Here is a 26297-nt window from a genome sequence, read left to right on the forward strand (position 1 = left end):
AATGAAAGTTCAGAAGTCAATAACGAAGGTAATTTGAAATGGACAGCGCCGGTCCGACGGGAGACCCGTCGCGCGTCAGATCAACTTAGCCGGATTTAAATACCTTACGGCTTTAACGTCCGCAATGTTGAGGTATTTACATAGACTTTTTATAAAAACTTATTCTGCGTTATTTTTAACTGCGTTATTATTCCTTCGGTAATCCGACTATCGAATAGATATTTATCAGTTATCACACATTCCTTACATTTTGAGTAAAACAAGCTTAAAAGTTTACGTGTTAGCATTGTGTTTATTGAAATCAATATACATAGATTCACCTCAAATCTACCGTGTAACATACCTCTACTACTAATGAATTTAATTATAAGTATCGGGAGAGACAAGCGCTCAATTTACCGTTAATAATAATGAGCCTGTTTCTGGGTCGAGTGTAGGTAAACGGTTTTTAACCCCAAGATCCATTACAAGTCTACGCAATCGGAGATAACAACTACAACACTGGTTTGTCTGAGTAAAGCGATCGCTAACGATCAGTGAGCGTTGAAAGCAACGGAAGCAAATTGAATGGTAAATTGGTAATGAGGGTATGCGTTATAGCGAGCAAACAAGCGCGAATAATAATTTTTCATACGAAGGGTTGATGCATTCATTCAATAAAATAGGACAAAGCGCGTCGGCTGGAAACACATTGAAATGTTCTAGCATAGTCTCATTATACGAGAATCAATATTATTTACAGTGCAAGTTTTGAATTGAATGTGCTATTAAGTACACAAAAAAGGTCGCATCGCATGGAGTGGTCTTCTTTTAATCTAGACGTTATGAATATGAACTAGGGGTTTTTATTAAAGTCATTACCACAAAATGTATTCATAGCCCTAGATGTATCTATACATTTATTCTCATTTCAACACGTCGCCTTTTCAGTATTGTCTAATATCTAATCGAGAATGGTGTGTATTAAATAGTGTAATTAATTCAACGTAATGATTTAAAAATATATCGGCCAATTGTTTTATCATTCTTGTTGCAATAGGTGAACTTCTTTTAAGAACACGGCAGCTGAATAGTTGCTATTTATTTGCGCCTAAATTGACATTATTTGAAAGATTCAGTTATGATGTATTGTTTTAATATCGTACCTGGAATTGAACCAGTCATGATAATCAAGGAGTATAATATCATTACATTTAGGCTATCCATGTCCTAATGTCAAAACGATATAATATTTAAATATATATTAAAGTAATGAATAGCATCTTTTTATGAAAGTAAAAAACCTAAAATTCTTTTTCTCAAGCGCACGAACGGAAGATATACTCGTAGATATATTTCTTCATTTGAGTGTTAGTGGAGTCCTCGAGTGTTATTATTATTAGTACAGGGTACCCACCATACAAAATACACATGCTTGCGTAGCCATGTCATAAAGGTATCAAAAAATTATTTTATCGGTAGGTAATAGAACGACCATTCGTAATCGTTTAGCTTTAAAAGCCTTTCTTTTGGGGCAGCAATCTCTCACAACACCTTTATTTACGTGTGTTATAAAAGGAACTAATAAAAATACTGTTTAGCAATTTGATGTATTAAGGATTGGCGGATGGCAGCAAAGACAAAGTAAGCAGTTTTGGGCAGTTGTAAACCTCACTAACACTAAATTGTCGTGTACTTTGGGAATTATTCGGATTCGCATATAACAAAATCGTTTCCTAATAATATTTTTCACTTTTGATGGTTAGGGTGAGATGGTGTCATATAATGTATAACCTAAAAACGCCAAATCTCATAATTGAATTGAGATGATAACTCATCGAGTTTGAAAAATATTACAAAATGTATATTTTTTATTTTTGCATGATTTTATTAACACGTTGAACGCCATGGGGGGCACCGGCGACCTCACGAAGTCAACTGCAACACGCCATGGGGGGCACCGGTGACCTCGTGTTAAACCTGTTTTTAAGACGCTATCCTGCGCCGCGTGTAGCAGTTATAAGCAATGCGTTGTATGCAAGGGACCGGCATGGCGCTCGTTAGTAAAACGGTGGCTTGGGACGTGGGTGCAGTTAGTGACATAGTAGATTTGTTGAAAAAATTAAAAAAACAAGGCATTTCTTTCAAATCACATCTTTAATTCTATAATTTATATAATTAAGTATTTGCAATAATTATATAATTAATAGAAATTAATTTCAATTATCTGGAGATACACGACAATTATCAAAAAATAAGAAAAAATAAATTTCCCAATGCAGACACACACCTGATACATGCATTCCACAAAAAAAAACATCATAAAAACCCAAAATTAACAAAAATAAACAAAAACAGCGTATCTTCTTGAACCAGTAGCAGGAATTGCCAAACCAAGCTATTGTCACACAATGCCAAAGCAGTTAAATTTTATATTATAAGCATATTTTAGCGGGTGCGAATGTGACAATATAATGACCGGCACAGTGACCGGCGTGGCCGGCGGGGGGACCGGCGTGGCGTCATGGTAACGGTTTTTGAAATATGAACTTCACAGCGCCACGGGGGTCATCGGTGACCGCGAGTTTTTTTTTTAACAACTTTTTAACTAAACCTCCAATAACAAAATAAAATATATATCTATATACATATCAAAGTAATAATTGAATTTACATCAAGTTTTTTTTTAAGAAAAAATGAATATTTTGGTCTGGCGTTTAACGTGTTAAACTCGTGAGAAATCAAATACCTAAATATTTCATTCTTCGTCGTTTATTATTAGGAAACTAATAAAACGTGTAATCGTTAGATCTCGACTATTCGCCTTTGGGCAAGGAATTACTTACACCAAATAATAAAATAATATTGGATTTTTGCCCAATGTTTTTTGTAAAATTGCTTGCGTCGCCGAGCCCCTGGAGGACATCCCAACCGTACGCAATAAACGTCAAAAAAATAATTCAGTCCTAGCGCCTAAGATCGATACCTCGCTCAAATATTACCAAAACCTCGGAATACGAGTAGGACGAGGAAAATTGAAGGAAAATTCTACTTAAATTAGCTATGTATTTGTATTTCGTACTATAATTGTTGACTTAATCTTGCTATGAATTTTACCTTCTCATAAAAAATACATCTTTTTCCAAAGAAATTAAATACGTAATACATATGTATTTAATTTCTATAATAAACGGTCTGTGTCTTGAGTTTAAAGCATGTACCTAAGCACAGCAAAAAATTCAAAATGTGTAAGTATTAGTCTTAAGAACTTGTATATAATATTAATAGCTTGTGTATGACTTCTAAGGTACAATTCTGAGCACAGCATTTGCAAATGCATTTATGTTATGTAATGCACTGCATCAGGCATCGGGCGAACGCACTTATTACATTAAAAATTGAAATATAGTAGCTTGCTTGATCGTGTTTCTCGATTTAAATATTGCTCAAATGGGACTGTCTGCTGAAGTCACGAAGCACACAATACCTATTGCCACTTAAGTACATGACGTAGAAGGACATCAAATTGTCACTAGGAAATGCAGGCTTCCCCAAGGAATTGCGAAATCATTTTACTCGAGTGAGTAACCGTAAGGAATATGCATATTTAACACAATTTAGCTTCATACTTTAGAACTAAAGCTTATCTTTCTATAAGGCAAATACGTGTTTTTTTTATATACTACGTTGGTGGCAAACAAGCATACGGCCCGCCTGATGGTAAGCAGTCTCCGCAGCCTATGTACGCCTGCAACTCCATAGGAGGTGTTAAACAAAAAAAGAAATATTTTTGGTATAAGCTTTTATCGCTAACTGTACTTTTTTCCACAGGCATCTAATACTCATCGAGATGATTCTAACAACGCCCGAACACATTAGTTTGCGTTATTTTACCACGGAGTTCCCATGGCCACCTTCCGTCTCCATCATCAGCTCGATAGTCCCAAAATATTGCATTTTCGCCCGACTTATAACTTTGTATGCAAATTTTCAGCTTCATGGGTAGTCGGGAGTTGGGTCAAATTTAACTTGCAAGATTTGACCTGTATAAACATAGATACTTACATTGTAAGTTAAATAAAGGCTTGTAAAAATGTACTTAAGGAATCCAAATACTGTACAAATAGTATTTTATCAAAAAAGCGGCCAAGTGCGAGTCGGACTCGCCCATGAAGGGTTCCGTACAATTTATGACGTATTAAAAAAAACTACTTACTAGATCTCGTTCAAAGCAATTTTCAGTGGAAGTTTGCATGATAATGTATATCATATATTTTTTTAGTTTTATCATTGTGTTAAATTAGAAGTTACAGGGGGGGGGGGGGGCACATTTTACCACTTTGGAAGTGTCTCTCGCGCAAACTATTCAGTTTAGAAAAAAAATGATTTTAGAAACCTTAATATCATTTTTGAAGACCTATCCATAGATACCCCACACGTATGGCTTTGATGAAAAAAAAAATTTTTGAGTTTCAGTTCTAAGTATGGGGAACCCCCAAAATTTATAGTTTTTTTTCTATTTTTGTGTGAAAATCTTAATGCGGTTCATAGAATACATCTACTTACCAAGTTTGAACAGTATGTACAGTTATTATAGTTTCGAAAAAAAGTGGCTGTGACATAGACGGACAGACAGACGGACATGACAAATCTATAAGGGTTCCGTTTTTTGCCATTTGGCTACGGAACCCTAAAAACTAACCATCCAACCCCCTTATTCATGAACGTGTACTAAAGTTTAGATGCCGCTAATCATCGTTTGTCCCTTTCCGACGTATTGGTACGATGGAAAGGGACAAACGATGATTAGCGGCATCGTAGTAATAAGGGGGTTAGGCTTTCAAATAAGGTCTGAAATCGATATGAAATATGTCTTACGTATCTGTAACAGGTTTATCGCCTAGCAGTCGTACATACCATGACTTGAGAAATGACGTTTATGTTAGCGACTGCGTAAACTCGATTGCAGTCCGTCTCGCTCGCACTGATGATAGTGGTGCGATAGAGAGAGAGAATGCAAACGAGTTCACGTAATAATCCATTTCAATTTCCGGAACAATCAGTACACATTGGAAAAGAAAACTCTTTGAGTAACAAATGGCTGCGTCGGAAGTACCGAGAGTCCGATGCGTGGTCTACAACGGTGATCAGTCCTAAGATCAGATATTATGTTTCTTCAAAAGTTATATGACTTTGATTATTTGAATATAAACATGTAAGAGAGGAACTGTTGACCTGGACATCCAGCGCTTTAACGAAATATTTATTTAGGCACTTACATTACCTGCCGTGGCGGTGTAGCCCATGTAGTCATGCGTCTGGTATGTTTGCCGAGTACAAAGTACCTAGATGACTTTGACAATTACAAAACGGCAGAATACAGGTTTACACAACATTAAAAGATCTCCATTTGTGAATATGGTCCCAAATGTTTATATCATTATTAATTATGTTTCTATTTATAAAATTATAATCAATAATGTAATTTGGACATGACACCTCGACACCCCTAAGCCGCTCACACCGTATTGCTCCTGGTCGTCTTTACGACGGCAGTTTCTGGGGCCGATCTAGTGGGCGGCAAGTCACCGCCTGCCTCGATAGATAATTAGTGAAAACATTATCATGGTAGGTGTCTAGACATATTTGTAATAGCCCAGTTTCATTGTCGACACAAATTTAAATCCATAGACCGTTATACTGTTCACTTTTTTTAAATAGTCCCAATGCCTGCTGCGACTGGTTCATGGGTGTCCATTTTTGCGCCCGTGAACGGGTTCCAGCAGGTGTTCTACATGACATTCAAGGTCTCCAAGGGGTCTTTACGTGTTGGATCTATATCCCCACGCAAACCTATCAAAAGGCCGGGTTTAACAGGCCCGTGAAATCAAGGAGATACAAATAAAAATCATGTAATTCATAATAACAAGAAAGGGCAAATTAGAAATAGAATAATTACGTCGCGGTGGTTCGTCGTTATCATGTTACACTAAGGTAATCCGAGATTGTTCACGGATCCTTTGTAATTCCATTCGGCTAAATTGCTTTTTGGAATAATTTTCTATAATAAGATACCTCAGTATAATGTGGGCATTTTTATTTTTTCGTTCATTCTCGGGACATAACATTTTTATTGTAGAAGGAATTTACTAACTGTTCTTGATTAAATTTATCAGAGCTTTTCGTTACTCGGTAAGTAGTCGTGGCTTTTGGGAGACAGAATAGGATAATGTAAACATTTTACTCAGTAATTGTCTGTATAAATGTGGGCTTCATAACGTGACGTTCATAACGTTTCGCAATACATGATTTTTTGGCTACATTATCGATCTTTAGTGTGCCTCTATCTTTAATCAATTGTTTTTCCGTAAGTTGTATTTTGCTGAAGTGTGCTAATAAAGAGTGTTCTACATATCTATTTAGACCGTAATTATGTAGTTTGAAGTATTAGTAAGAACCTAACATTTGAAGCTCTGTTACCAAACTGATTCTGATCTGATCTGACTTCCAAGCTGGAGGCCATAGGCATCCCGACTTGTACAAATGAGTTTCTTGGAACGACAAACTTGGGACATGTTCAAAATATCATTACCTACTAAAAACGATAATGTTAAGTAAAACATTCGGTATCTTATAGGTACATACGTGCTGAGCTTTTAATAGTGGAAATATCAGTTTCTTTTTCTTTATACGAAGACATCGAGGATAATTCAATCTTTGTCTCATATTTCGTTCTATGCCCTGTCGGTGGAGGGTAGACTAAAACTAATCTTTAACTGAGCGTCTTTTCATTGTATTTCCACTAACATCTAAATTAAAGTGTCGATTATGTCACTTTTATTTTGACATATTTTTTACTCTGTATTTGCGAAATGTTTGAAAACTAAATCTGCGTTAAATTATTACAAACTATTTTACATAAAATCGTTCATAACCTTGATATTGATTAATAACGTCAAAAATAGTCATAATGTCATAAAAAAATCAAATAACTTTTGTTGATATTTGCAACCACATAAAAAGGTCATCATTTCATCAAATAAGTTTATTCATTCAAACATGTTGAGAGTTTAAAAAAATACTGTCAAATCAGTGTCAGTGTGTTTTGCAGTAATTATGCTATGATAATATTGTGTGTAAGTGTTTAATTGTGGAAATTCTTGGAATCCATATACATCGCTGCAAGATTAGTATATATAGGTAAGTACTTCACAACTTTGAAACTCTAGGTCCATGGGGTCCCAGCGCGCACAAGTTTTTTGGAGAAATCGCGAAACGTCTGGTTGACGTAACTGGTGACCGAAGAGCTGGCGGCTTCCTCGCACAACGTATCAGTATTGCGATACAACGAGGAAATGCCGCCAGCATCCTTGGTACAATGCCTCAAGGGCCTATTTTAGATATAAGCTAGTTATAGTAATCATCTGTATATATCCATTATGTATATTTTTATTGTCCTTCACAACTATTAGAACTAACATCTAACGCCATGCTCTACGAACACCCTTTTGACATTGGCTAAATCATCACAAATTTGTAGGAAGCCATTATCTTCATCTTTTCAAGGCTTTACGTTATAAACAAAACATTACTGATACGCCAAAATCCCAGACGCAAGCGAGCTAAAAGGTGTTCTTGGCGTTCAAAAGGTTAAAGAAGTAAAATAAAAATAAACGGAATAAGTAAGTACCTAGAACCAATTTGTTTCTCTAATTGTATCCTCATATCCAGGATCTTTAAGCAAAATAAGTCAAACAGCAATATTTCCGATACTAGTATGTACCCCAGTAAAGTGGCTATTATTTTAACATCGTTTCACATGATGAGACTAGCTGTAAACGGAGAGCCTCGCGACACCGTAAGGCCAGTAAGCAGGTAATATAAATGCATTAACTATTGTGCCACGCTGGCCAATCCGTGCGCAACAGAATCAACTGGAACAGTTTGAAAACGTTAGACCGTTTGTTCTCGTTTTTAAACAATTCACTCATTGTCGTTTAGGGTACGAATAATTATATACATAATAGAATAGTACAGGAGAAATACGATGACAGTTTTTTAAGTTTCTGTACCTGTAAATATGCCAAAATCTGACATCTTTACTACTCTTAATAAAAATAGGAAAGCAAATTGTGTACTAAATATATACTTAAAATACAAAATGGAATAGAGCTCAAGTAAGTATATTGGTCGAGACAAATCTCACGACGTCTCACCAGTGGAGGTAAAAATTCCTTAAAAGCCCCTCACGTAATTAATGGACGTCCACTTTTACACTCGCAATTGACCAGTTTTTTTACAGTATTAAGAGCATTGCATTTAAAGCATCGGTAGATTTAAGACATCGGTATTTAATAATAATATTTTTAGATACTTTTGCAACTTATTTATAACTTTTCTCCAACATTTATACAGAAAATAAATTTACAAAACAACCGTTTACTTCTAATGTATTATTTAACATGTGTGGTGATCTCCAGTCGAGTAATCGAATGTAATCATCTTCCTCGCGTTGTCCCGGCATTTTGCCACGGCTCATAGGAGCCTGGGGTCCTCTTGACAACTAACCCCAAATTGGCGTAGGCACTAGTTTTTACGAAAGCGACTGCCACCTGACCTTCCAACCCAGAGGGTAAACTAGGCCTTATTGGGATTAGTCCGGTTTCCTCAAGTTGTTATGCTTCACCGAAAAGCGACTGCTGGTGATGGAAAAACTCATTGGTACGAGCCGGGGTTTGAACCCGCGAACCCCGGATTGCAAGTCGCAAATTCTCTGTATATAATAAACAGTTCTATGTAAACTACCGTTTGTGATGTTTTTTTTTTTTTAGTAAGTAAACTAAAGAAAATTATTAACAAGCAAAAACGTATGCGAACGATGCTATAAAGCTTAGAATAAATTTAAAAGTGGAAAAATTACCGTCTTGGGTGAGACTTGAACTCACGGCCTCTGGATCGATACTCCAGCGCTCTGCCATCTGAACCACCAAGGCCTCATCCCTAGGCAGCAAATTTTTCCACCAGGGTCTAGGGGACCCTAGCGACATTTACCGTAAGAACGTCACACTTCTTAGACGGCTATCGGAGTTCCAAGTCATATTAGAAATTCATCAGTAACGATGTGCTACCCATACTAAATTAATTTTTAACAAGCAGAAACGTCTGCGAACGATGCTATTAAATATTATTATTTATTTATTATTATTATTATTATCAGATGGCAGAGAGCTGGAGTATCGATCCAGAGGCCGTGAGTTCAAGTCTCAGCCAATACAGTAATTTTTTAAATTTATTCTAAGCTTAAACTAAAGAATGTAAAGCTGCACTACTTTAGTCTTCATTATTCGAAATTCTTTGCTTACTCTGGTTTAGTTATATACAAACTTCTCGCAGAACTTATGAAGCATAAATTTCCAAAGTTTCTTCGAGCGAAAAACTGCTGCATTCTAATAACTTTAGACTTGGTTCTAGGTAGATACCAAGTATATTGTATTTTACCATTGTAAATTGCATGATTTTATAATATTTAATCTCTAATGTAACATCGCAGATGTATAAATATTATGAACAAATATTTTATTTATAATACAACTGTGTTGACTTACATAAACATATACACACATATACGGTAACATATACATTTATGGGATTGTAAAAATAACAATTGGTATTTTTAAGGGTACTGAAATTCCTATTCGGAGTTTTTAACAGGTTCCCGATTGTCCATGATTATAACTTATTTGTGCATACGCTATATGCATTGATAGTTGTTTAACCTTTGATATGCTTAGTAGAAATATGCTCCATATAAATAAATATTAATAAATAAATATTATAGGACATTATTACACAAATTGACTAAGTCCTACAGTAAGCTCAATAAGGCTTGTGTTGAGAGTACATAGACAACGATATATATAATACATAAATATTTATAAATACTTAAATACATAGAAAACACCCATGACTCAGGAACATATATCCAGGGATCGGAACCGGTTTTTTGCAAAAACATCGAAATAACCATATATTTCGGTTTATTTTATACTCTAAATGTAGGACTCAGTTGTGTTTTCAGATAACGACTTCGTATTATTAGATTGCCTAATTAGAAATGAAGTAATTAACAAAGAACGAAAAAATACCATTTTCGTTCCCATACAAAAAATACCGGTTTCCGATCCCTGCATATATCCATGCTCATCACACAAATAAATGCCCTTACCAGGATTTGAACCCGGGACCATCAGCTTCGTTGGCAGGGTCACTACCCACTAGACCAAACCGGTCGTCAAATACACCGTGTATTTTTTTTTAATTCAGTTAATTTTAGAGGTGCATTCCTGAGCTTAACTTAAGCTACTTTCTCAAAGATACCGGTATTCTAATTAACTCCATTTCGGAAATAATGAATAATTTATTTTTATTTGATAAGGCCCCTACAAATGTGTACACTTGCCGTAGGGCCGGTTTAAATACTCGAATATAGTATAGTTTAGTACGAGTTTACACATTCGCTGCTTAATGCAAGTACTATCTAGAACGATCGATGTTCGAAATGACATTGATATCTCATAGCTTTAAAAAGTTTGGTTGAGTGAAAGAATAATGCCTGTATTACAACAACGCTATACACAGCATTTAATTACTTTTCACTAAAACTAAAAAAAACAGTAAAAATTATAATATATATATATTATTCTATGGCAAATCTAGTGTCTACAGTATTTAGTGTCTTTAAACGTACTTAGCCATACCCCGAAGTCAACGGAATTCAGTAAAAACACAGTGTATATTCAAGTTAAACATGAATTTATCATGACTGCCATATAAACGGCAAATTTTTGACAGGAGCATACGAAAGTTTAAATGTAAATAGCATTAAAGTAATAAATTAAATGCAAACACAATTAACAGGGGCAAGCTCGATGTTGAAGAGGTGGTTTATGTATTGTATAAATACAATAAACGCAAATATTGACTTTCCTGGTTAAATAAAATCATATATCGTACACAACTAAATGTAAAATAAACTACTACTTATATTACTTTATACTGTATCTTTTTTTGACAAGGATAACAATTTGGTATAAAGTTTTTAAAAGCTTTTATTTAACTTGTCTTGTTAGTATGTAAGTTTGTTAGTTAGTTATTGTGGGTCAAATCTTGGAAGCTAAATTTGACCCACTTCCCGATTTCCGATTGTGTGTGTGTAAGCACCCTGCGGCTTTAATCGGTTACACAGTACCATATATATATATACAGGTTTTTTTTAATACGACCAAATATTATATGGGCGGGTAAGGTTATAATGAATTAACTTTGATTTGAAAATGTATAATATACATTATACAAAAAATCCTTAATTTCCTGAACATATTAATAATCTATCGATGATTGACTGCTTTATCGACTACTTTTTCAAATGTGTTTGTTCTTATAAAACAAATGTTATACGAGTATTATTACTACTATTAGACCCTATTAACGCTTATGGTACCTTTAATTTAATTTTCTTTTTTAATTTGAATTTAGTGCCTCTTTCTACTGACAAGTTGGGTTGAGTGTGTATACGCTGTCATGTGTTTGCGGCAAAGCCGTGGAAAAGTGTCTAAAGTGTGTTGGAAAGTGAAGTTTAAATTTACCGCTAAACATGTGCACCTTCAAAAAAGGTATTATAACCATCGTTAATATTTTAAGTCTGTTATAAAGGTTAATAAATCTTAATGACGTCTTGTGAATAAATAATTACATACCTATTAATATATCGACGAGTTATCGATACAGTCATGAACATTTTGTCAAGCCCTAGCGTAAAGTAACAGCTTAGGTTTTTACACAAAATATTCTAAATTATTGACTAATATGATGAAATATTAGCACACAACTGAAAGAAAACTTATAATGAACTGTATAAACCGGCTTTTTACACTTTTTATGCTGTTAATATGACAAAATATCGTTACGAAAACTTCGCTCGGAATATCATAATTACCTGTGAAATGAGTATTTGCCTGGGTTATTTGGCCTTGTGAAACTACAATCCGGTACACAACACGACACCATCTTCACTACATTACTTTATTAATAGTTTTCTTCTTGATTCATTTATGTTTTTTACGTTAAAAAATACGGCAAAATGCTCGAGGCCGACTGCGGCCGACTCAAAAATGGTCACGTTTTCTCATATGTAGTCTACCTCTTTCGCACTCATAGGATGTTCATATACGTCATTGTCATGGCTTCCCTTTCGCATACTTCATTTGTCTTTAAGCGAAGCGTTTGACAGGTATACAATGTAATGTCCCTATGCATTATATAGCCGCGCAAAAAAAATCCTAAATTAATTGCGCTCCGTAAGCTAAGCCTAATTTTTAGGCAATGGCATAAATACTATCGATCCACAGCGCAGGCTTCGTCATATTACAGAAATCTCATCCACCTTAGGTATTGTAAAAAAAAAAATCTTTTAAAATTAAAATTGACTCATATAATATTACTTAAACCTACGCCACGTTTCAATTTTCGGTTGTATTAAAATACACGCTGTATAATATCAAGTTAGACAACAATCTCTTAAATTGATTTCTCCGGAATTAGATTCTTGATTATGATATTTCTCTATAGCACTTCAGTGCAGTATGTAAATTTATATAAACATTAAATATAATATCAATCGAGACATAAATATTTAATTGAATATAATTTTAAAGTCTGCTATTACCTCTTTCCTAATAATTAATCGGAATGACAGTTTATTGCAAATTTAAAAGCAGAATCGTGTCGCCCCTGCCCCTGTCATTTTTGCAGACAGCTCCTTAAATATTAAATAGCTTTAAAAGTTTATCTATTCTAAAAATTATATTAACCCATTAGCACCTACACTGCCACTTTTGGGAACCCCCCAATTTTCTAATGCTGTTAGGCAGAGTTAAAGTAGATAATTGAATCAAACGCCGTAACCCAGCCCGCATAAGCAACATGACAATCGGTAAAGCTCCGTAGCGTAGCATAGCTATCTCTATCACTCCTCCATATTAGTGCGACAGTCAGCCCGATTCGAAGAATGATTAAGACACGTTTTAGATCTTGGAAAGATCTTTGAAAGATCGTAAATGAAACGACATGTCAAAATTGACGTTTATTTCGATTCCACTGAGATCACCCAATAAGATCTATCTACGATATTTCTAACGTCAAGGTGACAATGGTTGCCCTAAGCGAGCTACTTCTGTCAATTATACGACATATAAACGATATCTAAATGAGAACTTATCTAAACCAGAAATTATCGTTTTCGTATTGCATTCTTCGAATCGGGCCGAGTGACAGTTGCGTTTCGTTCGCTACCGAGCGTTAACGATTGGCATATATATTGGCTACGCGGGCTGGTGTACCCAATGGGCGCTAATGGATTGAATTTTCAATTAAGTGCATTATAAATAATAATAATAAATAAATATTATAGGACATTATTACACAAATTAACTAAGTCCCACAGTAAGCTCAATGAGGCTTGTGTTGAGGGTACTTAGACAACTATATGTATAAAATATATAAATATTTATAAATACTTAAATAAATAGAAAACAACCATGACTCAGGAACAAATATCTATGCTCATCACACGAATAAAAGCCCTTACCAGGATTTGAACCCGGGACCATCAGCTTCGTAGGCAGAGTCACTACCCACTAGGCCAAACCGGTCGTCAAAAATTATTGCTAATGGATTTAAAAAATGTGGCTATTGTTACGATAAACTGGAGTCTAAGTGACGTTTAAAATCATTACTAGATCATTAATACTACTACTACACTACTACTCCTTCCTTGCCGTATCCGGCAATGGCGACTCCATCAACAATTCTTGTCCGGATTATGAAATGCCCTTATGTGGCTCGCAAAACCAAACTTTGTTTTGAAGATGCGGTCACACGATGCGCAATGGAGTTGTCCAGTCGAGTTGCGGGTGTATGTGTAGGAGGGCTTAGGTCGCGTCTTGCGGATATGACGCTTAGCATCTAGGTCTTCCAGACGCTGCTGCTCAAATTGAGCTACTTTCTTTTGAACACTAGAACGCCATTCCGATCTTTGCAATGCAATGCCCTCCCAGCAGTCAGTCGATATCCCGCAAGCGACGAGGTGGCGTTTGAGAACGTCTTTATGTCGCAGGATCATTAATACAAATATATTAAGCTTATGAATACTTGCTGTAGGTTTATTACATATTATGCTGTGATTTATAAAGATTACCCGTAATATTATACAAAGATCGGCAATCTAAATGAGAAAGAAAATGTGTCTTAAATGTATTAAGTAGACTTATGTCTATTTTTGGCATGCCGCGCCTTAAAATTGCTTACGAACCGATTCGAAGAATGATTAAGACACGTTTAAGATCTTAGAAAGATCTTTAAAAGATTGATAGCTAAACGACATGTCAAAATTGACGTTTATTACGATTCCGCTGTGATCCCAATAAGATCTATCTAAGATAGTTCTTACGTCAAAGTGACAATGGTTGCCCGAATCATACAAACGATATCTAAATCAGAACTTATCGTTATCGTATCTCATTCTTCGAATCGGGCCGTTAGTATATTTTAATATTTGAGACTTCGTAAAACCCGTTTAAGACATGACAGGCCACGTATAGGTGTGTTTTTTCCGGCAGCACAGACTTTAATAAATCTATAGTTTAATTGTTTATTTATTTATTTAAACTTTATATCACAGTAAAAATTGTGCAAAAGGCGAATTTAATGCCAGAAGGCATTATCTGCCAGTTGACCCTCAGTTAATAGTTCTTATATTTATACATTTTTTAATATTCATTGTGAAATTCCATGCGCTGACTAAATTATAATGTATTTCATACGACTCTTCTTAAATCTCGAGTGCTATAACAGGATACTTGTATACTCTCGGAGATAGATTTGTAGGTACATTATGTAATCACTCGTATTCCGTTTTTTTGAAGTGAAAACTTCTTTAGCGGCGCTGTGCACTTTTTGTAATGGAGAAAATAATGTTAAACTCGCGACAGGGCACGTGACCGACAGATTCGTCAGGTTGAAAATTCGTAAGACGGACACGTGAGTTGGATGAATATTGAATTGAAATGAATATTGTATTTTACCACATAAATGATAGTACTTTTATACTGATAATTAAAGCAATTCGTGCAAAATTATTCCCTAACCATTCCAAAATATCAAAAATGCACAACGTTAATATTCAAGTTTTCACTTTTGCCGGCACTCCCGGAGTGCAACACGTTATTTTTTTTTATTGTTATGTTTCCGATTTAATGTTAAGTAATTGCGGCTTTATCTAATATTTCAGACGGAGGAACGAAGAAGAGTTAGAGCACGATGTAATTTTAGAGCTCCTCAAATATTTCAACATAATGGGGTAAGTCATTAAAGAATTATAATATTCAGCAGACGTATTTTTCTAAATGTTTGAAGATAGTTTACTGCCTTTAGTTCCCATACTTGTGTAACAATATTCCACAACATCAAAAGACTTAAACACAGGTTGATTTATTCAAATCAATAATTGTAGCTCAAATTGTATTTTCTGCCGCTCAGTAATCCGATTTTACTTCTAAAACGGAAGCACGCAGAGTGAGCGGTAAACGGGTAAAATAAACTAAACGGTTTCCAGTTGAGTCACTTGCAGAATTGGAAAAAATGCTTCCAAATTGAAATGTTCTGAGCTGTTGCCTACAAAAAATATTTTGCTCCTCTGCATAAAAGTTATCAAGCAGAATTGCTTTCTAATATATACATGATAAATATTATGCTTGATTTAATATGACACATTGAACCATTAAAGTCAATGAGTAGAAAAAAACTACATCATAAACATATTGTATTAAAAGTAGTAGCTGTGAAATACTTAGTTTGGCAGCCTAAGTACCTAACATCGGTAATTCTCGTTAACTCCTTAAAATAACCATAGGAGTAAAAGTTGGAAAGCAAAAACAAATTTAATTAGTACTTACCTTGATTGATGGTCGCTCAGGTACCCCTGGTCTCGGTCCCTAATACGGTCTCTGCAAAAAATAAAACTTTTTACAAACTAATTAAAAGATTTCAAGTTTCGTTAGACTTTGGGTTCATGGAGAAGTCAGAGGTGATACGTAAATTATACCCTGGCATGTAGACATGATTCACGTTTGCTTTGTTTGGTATAAGACAGCTTTTGCTATAATATATTATTCAATACACTTCACAAACGTAATGCTTAAAGAAGAATTACGGTAGCACGGTACGGGCGAGAAGAAAATAACCCGAACAGCTTTAGCTTTAAATACAATTTGGATAAGACTTTATTAAAATATGCTAAGTTAAAACACGGAAACACTTTTTTTAGGGTTCCGTAGGCAAATGGCAAAAAACGGAACCCTTATAGATTCGTCATGTCCGTCTGTCTGTCCGTTTTTTCTTAAAATACCTATATTTATTCGTTTTGCAATCTTTAAAAGCAAAAATTCGGGAAAAAACAAGCCATTTATTAATATGTCAGCCATATAATATTACATTTAGTGAACCACTTTTGCATGTTTGATTTAAGATGGTTCTTTAGTTATGTTATTTTAATTATTGTATGTATGTATGTATATATAAGTTATTGTACATATAAATGAAAACACGAGAAACACAGTTACAAAGTAAATTAAATACAACAAAGGCGAACTTATCCCTGTCTGGGATCACCAGTTAACCTTTGAGGAAATTAGTAGAACAGAAGTAACGATGAATTATATGGTTTGACTTTCCTGCTGCAGTATTTATTTGCTTATTTGAGGCTAAAAAAATTCCAAAATTCGAAATTTCCCACATTGGAAAGTTCCGGAAACTTATATTTTTGTATGGAGATTGAAAGTTTCCGAAACAAAATGGAAATTTCTTATATTTCTGTGAAATTTTCAAGAAATTTCCGAGAACTTTTCCTAATTTTTGGAAACTTTCCGCAACTTGCATATCTGTAGGCACGTCTATACCTTGTGTGGGTTAGTATAATATTAAAAGTAAGTGCCTGCAGTACATACAATCTACGCGTACTTAGCTCCATTCTTCCTTTACAATACGCTGGCGGAACAGAATAATAAGATTTCTATTCGCTAAAGAAAGTTTATCATATTACAGAAAAGGGTATAATGTAAAAATTTCCTCTCGTTTACCGTCTTGACAACAGTGTAAGAGATACTCGAGAGTGACTTCAAAGAAGCACAAAGGGACTGGGTTGAAAGCTTTATAGAAATAACAAACCTTGAACTGTGATCGCTTAAGTAGCCCCGCTCCCGCTCTCGCTCCCGCTCCCGCATAAGCTCGTTGCGATCGCTAAATCAATACAATACATTATTCATTATGGCATTTCTTTTGTTCCGAGAATTCTCAATTAGGTCGTGGAATAAAATAAGTAAAGGGAACTGTTAAAGATTAGACCAGTCAGAATAAATTAGACTTAAATCTAATTCTTTCTATGTTTTCAGTGTCTTTTATTTACTACTTATTCGAAATAATTTCAAATCAAGTCATTGATTTTTTCTCGTTTTATGTTAAAGCTTTTTCAAGTTATATCGTATATACGAGTATATTGTGACTATAAGCAAAGTATTTTCAGCGTTAAACGAAAGTGAATAGTAATGCATTTTTTGTAGATAAATGCCAAGGTTACTTAAGATATTAACTGTATTTAGGTCTCATATCTTGTTCCTAAAGATAATTGCCGCTAACGGCCACTTGAATGTAATACCAAAACGTAAGTTAGCAGACTGGATAATACGAAAAGCTGTATTCAGGCGATGTCTTGAGTAATTATATCGTAGAATATACCTCTACATATTATTTCTGAATTTAATCATTCATTCCGATTTTCGTCGACCTTTTGATATTTGATAAGCAATCTTATAGATTGAAGATCTGTGCATTTGACAGCTCCACCCACTATTCTGAAATCAGGATGGCACGTGATGGATCTTTTAGGGTCACATTGCCAAAATGACAAAACACTAGTAGGTTAATAACTTTTATTTATAGGCTCTTTTCTCTTGGATATTTTTTGCTTAATATGAATTAAATAAAACCTACTCGTAGGCTGTACACACCTGTAATATCCGTCGCGGTCAGATCGCGCGCTGTGCTGTCTCTCAACGCCCAGGCGGTGCGGCAGCGGCAGCGTGGACGACCGGCTACCACCGCCGGAACACTGCGTCGCCGGACCTGACACAGACACAGTAGCTCCCAACACCGTTCTCACATATAAACATAAATTAACATGCCCATAAACAAACAGAACAAACTTATCTTCAATTTATACACAGGCAAGTTAAGGATCAGAACCTACGTCAATATTTATTCATCATTTACAGCCACTTCGTGCAAATTTTGATTTTTTTTTATTAATATATCACAATTATTCTTGTTTAATTGAAGAATGATGATGTTTATTCAAATGTTTTATTATATATAAAGCAATTTCCAAATGTCTACAGAACATCAAGCAAATTTTGACAAGCCACATCCAATGCACATTTTTGTTTCATGTCATGATCATGAATGATACAACTACCTAATAGTCGGACACGGGTTTACAGTTATATTGAGTATAATACGTATGAAAAGCACATTGAAAACTGAAATATACATGTATATCTTATTATTATTATAAAACATAATGATAAGTTGTGCCATCGCGTAATATAAATAAATTAAACTTAAAAGAAGGAAAACAAATAATAACGAAGTTTTTATCAGGGTTTAATATGATGGTTTCGTATATTATATTTGTACCGGTAGCTGCAGCCCATGTCCCAGAGAATGAAGACATTTCTTATAGACAAATACAAATGTGATAACTATAGAAAAGCCGGCGGTTAAAAATTTCGGTGGGCAAGTTAATTTTAAGATAATGCGCTACGACATGGAAGTAGTCAGACCAAGATAAGTTGGCAGTGATTTTAATAGCCCAAACCGTGCAAGTGTAAAGTAAACGTCATAATTTCATAGAAGTTTGACGTTTAAAATAACCTGGGCTGTCATTTTACCAAATACATTCCATTACAGGCATCTTTGTCGAGAGCCAAAGTTAAAATTATATTTATAATGGAAATAAAATGAATTACTTAACGTACATTTTTAAATCGTCCTTCAGGAAGGTGACAATGACAAAGATGATCACGTTCCGCCAAATTTCTCCAAATATAATATTTTCTGTCCTCGTTGAATTTAATTCCAAAATAGAAACCAATTACTCGCTTATTTCAAATTCATCACCAATATTAATCAATACGAAGGTATCAATTGGATCAAAGAAAAAATGCCCCGCGTTTTTTATATTTTTACTTCGTCAAGTTCGACATTGTATTAGAATTACGATATGACAAATAATACCTAATACAGTATTTACTAAAATAATAAAATACCTACTATGTATATATTTCCTTCAATACTTATTTCATATAAGAGTTTTCAATACTACTCTTACTTACTACTTAGACTGTCGTGAGTTACGATCTTTTAAAAAGATGGTATTAGTTTCTTGTTTTTAAACTGGTACGAGGGCTACAGCTCATCAACTAAAACACACTATTTGCAAGAGTATATTTTATGGTCGGGGAGGTATAACGAAGTGTAAGTATAAAGCGATTGCAGTTATTATTGCCACGGTTGAATTAAATTTAGAAATGTCCTCCCTTTTTGTGCGGAATTCTAATTGTTACAGAAAATATTTAAATAAAACGTAATGACTACGAAACCAATTGTAACCAAACTGAATTTGTGTAAATGGCTTGGCCATGGATTTGAGGAAAAAAGGCCTGAAACGCGTCATGATACTTTTCGTGGAACATCCTCTAATGTGATAATAATCAGATGTATTGAAATAAAAAGGAGGAAATTCTGAATTCAATTCTTACGTCATCCACGTGTATCATCATTGTGACAGATGCACAATACGATAATGGAAAAGTGAATCGCAACTACAACATTGTATTCCTATAGTGATAGAATATTATACAGAAAGTCTCACAATAATATGGATCGGTTCGCTACGTCAAGTCAAGGGGCGATAGCTACAGCAAACCTTCAGGATCCGATATTGTTATGGGTGTTACTAGTATGATATTATAGGTATAATAATAAGTGATGGCTTCACCTCCTCTAGCCCTTATGGCTGCCTCCGTAAGGTTTCTCAAATAGTGTAGAACGGATTCTTGGTTCGGTCCTCAAGAAAAAATAAAAATTATATGTTTACATTTGTTTCGTGTGTGAAAAAGGGCTGCGCCAGTGTCAAAATTATGGTTTCGAAAAATTAAATCATGCTTTTTTTCTTTTTTTTTACAAAAGAAACCATTTTTAACAAAAAATTTAACAATTTTGTTTATTTTGAAATTTGAGTGTAAACTGAATACTTACGACGTCGCGGTGGATAGGGGCTTCGCGGATTCGAAGGCGGCATATTGTCGTTGTATTCTATGTGGAATTTTTAAATCAATTAGTTAATAATTAATAATACTATATACAATTTAAATGTGACTTAGCTCGTATGCTTCAAATTGTTATTTTCGAGTAAAGCACAGATTTTCAAAAACATCGATTTGTTATCAAAGTGACCAAACCTTATTTCTATAATTATTGATTTTAAGAAGCTATAAAACAAACCATGGATTAGCAAGACATTTTTAATATTTAAATCTGTGTATATCGTACAATCGTTTTTATTTGTTGATAAGTAAAAATCGCACTTACCGTGGAAACACTCACCTAGATCCTCCATGCTCTGGCTCAGCAACGCCTCGAAGGTGTGAAGACTGTAGCTCTCGGCGTCCATGCCTTTAGCCAACGTGTTGCGGAGATGCATTTCATACTCGAGAAGCAGGCGCGAGGTGGGCGACCCGGGGGCGGGCGTGGCGCTGGATTGAGATGCTTGCCGGGATAAGCAAGGCTTTTGCTGCTGTTGTAAGGAAAAACGTATATTTGAGGCAAATGTGTCATTTTGTAATAAATCGTGGTCTTTATAATGGTTATAATTGTGGTCGTACTTAGGTCTGTTTGAAAGGAATCTACTATTTAATTTATTTATTATAATTCAATATAAAAATTACAGGCTAACAAAGCTCGACCATACTACATTTAGTTTGACTGTAGAGTCAGTTTAACTTTCACTTAGTTATGTGATTATCAGTATTATTCCATAATAATAATAAAACAATGAATTTTAGCATGTGAGATCCAGCACTACTCTTTTTAACCGATACGTGACGCACATCCTTGATCAACGTTAAGAATATACATATAATTGAATATCGTTTAGTACTGGTTCCAACAGATTAATGAATGTTTTAAGTTAACTTCCGTGTTGGAATTGGAACGTTATATACACAAAAAAGCGGCCAAGTGCGAGTCGGACTCGCCCATGAAGGGTTCCATACAATTTATGACTTATTAAAAAAAACTGCTTACTAGATCTCGTTCAAACCATTTTTCGGTGGAAGTTTGCATGGTAATGTACATCATATATTTTATTTTATTTTATCATTCTGTTATTTTAGAAGTTACAGGGGGGGGGGACACATTTTACCACTTTGGAAGTGTCTCTCGCGCAAACTGGTCAGTTTAGAAAAAAATTATATTAGAAACTTCAATATCATTTTTGAAGACCTATCCACCCCACACGTATGGGTTTGATGAAGAAAAAAAATGTTGAGTTTCAGTTCTAAGTATGGGGAACCCCAAAATTTATTGTTTTTTTATTTTATATTTGTGTGAAAATCTTAATGCGGTTCACAGAATACATCTACTTACCAAGTTTTAACAGCATAGTTTCGGAAAAAAGTGGCTGTGACATAATTGACTTGTTTGCCATTTGGCTACGGAACCCTAAAAATACCTACATTCAAATTTGTTCTGCTGCATTATTTAAAAAAAAATCGCGGGACATCCAGAAGGATGACAGTAGCCCAGCCCAGCCCAGTAGCAGGTAGTATAGCCCAGGACCGAGATAAGTGGCGTATACGAAGAGAGGCCTATGCTCAGCAGTGGGCGACAGGAGGCTAAAATGATTAATGGCATATTGTTCCCAGCATACAAAGCTAATGTTCCTCAAAACTCGGCAATGTTGCCATCAAACTCAGTAAAAATAAAGGGATTTAAATTTTTGAGGTGGAAAATTTCAAGCTCTACACAAAAATATTAAAATTCTCCAACATTTTTCAGTGTGGAAAATTCGCAATTTTATTATCTTTCCCAGAGCACACGACGAACTAAGCCTGAATGAAAGTTACAGTCTTACTGGAATATTAGGTTACTCGTTCATGAAGCTTCATGATAGCTGTCTTGTGTTTATTAGCCCCTAACGAGTAAGACTTCTTGTTATGTTAGAGACCCAATACACTGCGTACAGTTTCTTAAAAATGTTTAGGTGTAGAATGGCGAATTAATGGTAAATTTCGATATGACTCGACTTAAAAAACCTAAAGAAGAAGACGGTTGGTTCGTTTTTAGGGTTCCGTACCTTAAAAAGATTAAACGGAATCCTTATAGGATCACTCGTCTGTCCGTCTGTCCGCCTGTCACAGTCTGTTTGCTCCGAAACTACTTGACCAATTAAGTTGAAATTTGGTACATATATGTAAGTATGTAACCCCCTGTGGGTTACACATGGAATGTTAACAATAAAATTATAAACTAAGGGACCACTTTTGGCAGGTAAATTTAATGAGAAAAGTAAAAAAAAATTGCAAACTTTATCAAACGAAAGGCCTAATTGTAAGAATCTCAAATATATATTTTTTATAATTTTGGAACGAATGGTTTAGATGTTATTCAAGAAAATAGGCAAAACGTAACAATTCCTCCCTTTATTTCCGAAAGTACTGGGTCTTGAATTTTGAAATAATATACAAATTAGTTCTTTACCTAAAGATGACAGGAAAGTCTATTAAAAATCTATAATCAAGCGTGAGTCGGATTTAAGAAAAAAAAATCCCGTTAAGCTGTTTTAGGAACACAGCCGCAATGGTTTACGTGAAAATTGGTGTAGACAGCTATTGCAAAGGCCGATATCCGCGTTGACCCGAAGGCTCGAAACGTCCCAAAGAGGCGTGCCTAATCGCGGCCGTGGCCGTAAGTGCCATAAGTGTTTCTGATAGGCCTAGTACATGAATAAAGTATATTTAAATCTGAGTCTGAAGGTCAAGCTGCAGGAGGTTTGTGCTCAGAGAAAGAACAATAGTACAAGTGTCTCAATTCGATGACCGAAGGCCGAGCTCCGTGTAGAGCCGAAGGCTCGGAGCTTCCGACCTGTGCATGCTTCCTGAAAATTCTTCAGTATCTTAAATGCGAAGGCCAAAGGCCTGAAGCGTCCAGGAAAGACACGCCTAATATGCGCGAGACCGAAGGCCAAGCTGCGGAATATTAGTGCTCAAACACAAAATTATGGTCCAATCTTAATTACGAAGGTCGTGTGCTGCGTAGGGCCGAAGGCCATAAGCGTCCAAGAGAGGCATGCCTTTAGGTTCAAAAGTAAACGACCGTTCAGACTGAACAAAAAAAATATGACTAGGCGGTATCTGACACATAGCTTCAATTGTACTTTTACTATTTTTCTGTGTTTGAGCACTTCATTCACGCAGCTCTCTTCAGCCTTCGATATTAAAATACTTGAGGATATTGCGCTTAATCTATTAAGCTTTCGTCCCTACGCATAGATCGGCCTGCGGCCTTCGCATTTGGACACTATTGTTCTGTATCTTACTATGCGAGTTACTTCGCTTTCGTTTTGTACATTAATTTTCGCACACAGTAGCCTCAAACAAGAGTAAACGTAAAAAATCTGTGAAAAATCCCACATTCTTTTTTAACAGCTTTTTAATATTTCACGCATTTTATTATTTACTAATTACGTAAGATCTATAAAATAACATCACTATTTTCTAATTATATCCATGGGATGTTGAAACCAAGACTGAGGAAACTAAGTAAATACCGCAATATCAATTTTACCTCCGAATGCATAATTTTTAGTGCAAACTGAACTCCATATCTGTCAGCGGTACATTCAATTCAAAGTAATGGCTTCTTTCCTAAATCCTCCATTGATATTATAAAAACTATGCATGTTGTAGCTATTATAGTATACAGATTTAATCCACTTTTTTTACTAACGTTTAACGTACAAAAAATTAGTGCTAGCGATACGCCATAAAACGATGCATATTTATTATTAAAAGCATGAAAATCGGTACAATTGATCTTTAGGCAATTTGACCTGTAGAACCAAAAATAAATAAAAAATTGAGAGGAGTTATGACATTATCTTTTTTTCTATGGAAAAAAATGATTATTCAGAAACGTATCGTGGTATTAAACGAAACGGCTTATACGTATGAAAGCCGAATCTAAAAATATTTCACATCAATACATTTGAGTATTTTTTTATTAGAATTAAAATTATCTTTCTCTAAATTAGGCTTCTTCAGATACGATACCGTACATTTTTTTTGGAAAATAAAATTCAAATTGAGCTTAGAATAAATTTAAAAGTTGAAAAATTACTGTCTTGGGTGAGACTTGAATTCACGGCCTCTGGATCAATACTCCAGCGCTCTGCCATCTGAGCTACCAAGACTTCACCCACAGGCAGCAAATTTTCCATCATATGGGTTTAGGGAACCCTAGCGACATCCACCGTAAAACGTTACACTTCTTAAACGCCTACCGGAGATCCAAGTCATATTGGATATTCACCAGTAACGATGTGCTACCCATACTAAATTAATTTTTAACAAGCAGAAACGTTTGCGGACGATGCTATTAAGCTTAGAATAAATTTAAAAATTGGCATACATTTTTAAAAATATAAACAAATACAATACATTTATGTAAGTTTACTTTAAAATATATTTTTTCGCCTTTCAAAGTTGGCAACTCCTATAATTGGACGAAATCTAACGCACGTGCGCTATGTGTACCTGCCTATAAGCGTTATCTAAGTTAATTATATAAGTTAGTTTCATTCCGTGATGCTACAATTAATTATGAGTTAGTTTTGTTTGGTGAGTAAACAGTTGTTGTTATGAAATCCCATGTGAGAAATAATTAGGTTATGAACTCTTTTAGTTACATTTACTAGTAGTGCTAAAATAAAGATAACGCTTTAGAAAAACATTCTCCTGGGGCTTAACGAAGTTAGCATAATCATATTCATCTCTATTATTTTGCATCTGAAGCACGGCTTTGTTTTAACAAGATTTAGATACATGAATATGCTAACACACACACACACATGAACAACGAACAATGCTCTGCCGGATCGCTAGTTTAAATAAGGGGCATAGAGCATCCCACACAAAGGGTTTGATTGGCCGCCAGTTGTCTGAAAGAATAATTATGGATGTAGAGCCGCCATTAGAATCCCTCTTCGCTTGAAATAAAAAGATCGGCGTTTTTATTTGCAATGTGAAAAACTCGATTTTGTGAGGGATGTGCTACCCATACTAAATATTTTTTAAGAAGCAGAAACGTCTACGAACGATGCTATTAAGCCTAGAATAAATTTAAAAGTGGAAAAATTACTGTGTTGGGTGAGACTTGAACTCCCAGCCTCAGGATCGACACTCCAGCGCTCTGCCATCGGAGCCACCAAGACCTGACCCATAGGCAGCAAATTTTCCACCATATGGGTCTAAGGGACCCTAGTGACGTTTCTGCTTCTTGATAATTTATACCTCAAATTATATCAAATATCCTGATATCTAACCATAAGAAAGCAATTTTGAAAATATTTACGTTTATTTTTTTTTTATTTTTTTATTATTACAAAGTGTGATCTATCAATATATCATTTAAATATTAATATATATATAATATCTTATTGTGTCCGTTGAGACACGGCGAAATAAAAAACCAATTTGTGTTGCTCTGAAAAGAGAGTACATTTTTATTAAGAAAAAGGTACAATGTATGCATGAAATGCATGTTTCATTGGACAAAAACTTAACTATAACTCTTACCTGAAAAGAGAAACAATATTTAAGGCTAATATTCCACGTATATCTTTATATTTTAGTTTATTCTTCATATGTAACGTTATTTATTCAACGACTCCCTTGATATTTGACACGTCAAACTATACGTCAGTTCAAACACAAGTGTCACAGATAAAATATACAATTAATGAAGGAGAAGGCTTCATTTACATCTCCCCCTCCCACTCAGAAATATCATATCATGATATTTATACATATTCTATACTACCTAGGTACTTAAAATTATTTTGATATTGGAACAAGTTTAGTTATGTGGAA

General features: G+C 34.9%; 1 protein-coding gene, 1 long non-coding RNA gene and 1 other non-coding gene across 20 annotated transcripts in view; 1 reads left to right on the forward strand and 2 right to left on the reverse strand.

Annotated features, from left to right (window-relative positions):
- LOC133520049 (protein still life, isoform SIF type 1) overlaps positions 1-26297 on the reverse strand; it is a 187714-nt gene that overhangs the window by 104160 nt on the left and 57257 nt on the right. For 12 of the 18 annotated variants that reach the window (XM_061854332.1, XM_061854331.1, XM_061854324.1 and 9 more), the window contains 6 exons: positions 20740-20944; positions 20407-20463; positions 20147-20215; positions 18099-18213; positions 17260-17331; positions 15990-16040 (listed from right to left, as the gene is read on the reverse strand). In XM_061854332.1, the coding sequence (XP_061710316.1) occupies positions 15990-16040; positions 17260-17331; positions 18099-18213; positions 20147-20215; positions 20407-20463; positions 20740-20944 (569 nt within the window). The remainder of the gene's footprint in view (positions 1-15989; positions 16041-17259; positions 17332-18098; positions 18214-20146; positions 20216-20406; positions 20464-20739; positions 20945-26297) is intronic. The other 6 variants (XM_061854333.1, XM_061854338.1, XM_061854321.1 and 3 more) reach the window with 3 other exon arrangements.
- Positions 7056-26297, forward strand: part of LOC133520055 (uncharacterized) — a 35134-nt gene continuing 15892 nt past the window's right edge. The window contains exons 1-2 of the long non-coding RNA XR_009799694.1: positions 7056-7179; positions 15326-15394. This is a non-coding gene — a long non-coding RNA (uncharacterized LOC133520055). The remainder of the gene's footprint in view (positions 7180-15325; positions 15395-26297) is intronic.
- Positions 24547-24619, reverse strand: Trnan-auu (transfer RNA asparagine (anticodon AUU)). The gene has a single exon. It is a non-coding gene; the product is annotated as a tRNA-Asn (tRNA).

The sequence above is a fragment of the Cydia pomonella genome, chromosome 7 (genome assembly GCF_033807575.1).
Source record: "Cydia pomonella isolate Wapato2018A chromosome 7, ilCydPomo1, whole genome shotgun sequence".
NCBI lineage: Eukaryota > Metazoa > Arthropoda > Insecta > Lepidoptera > Tortricidae > Cydia > Cydia pomonella.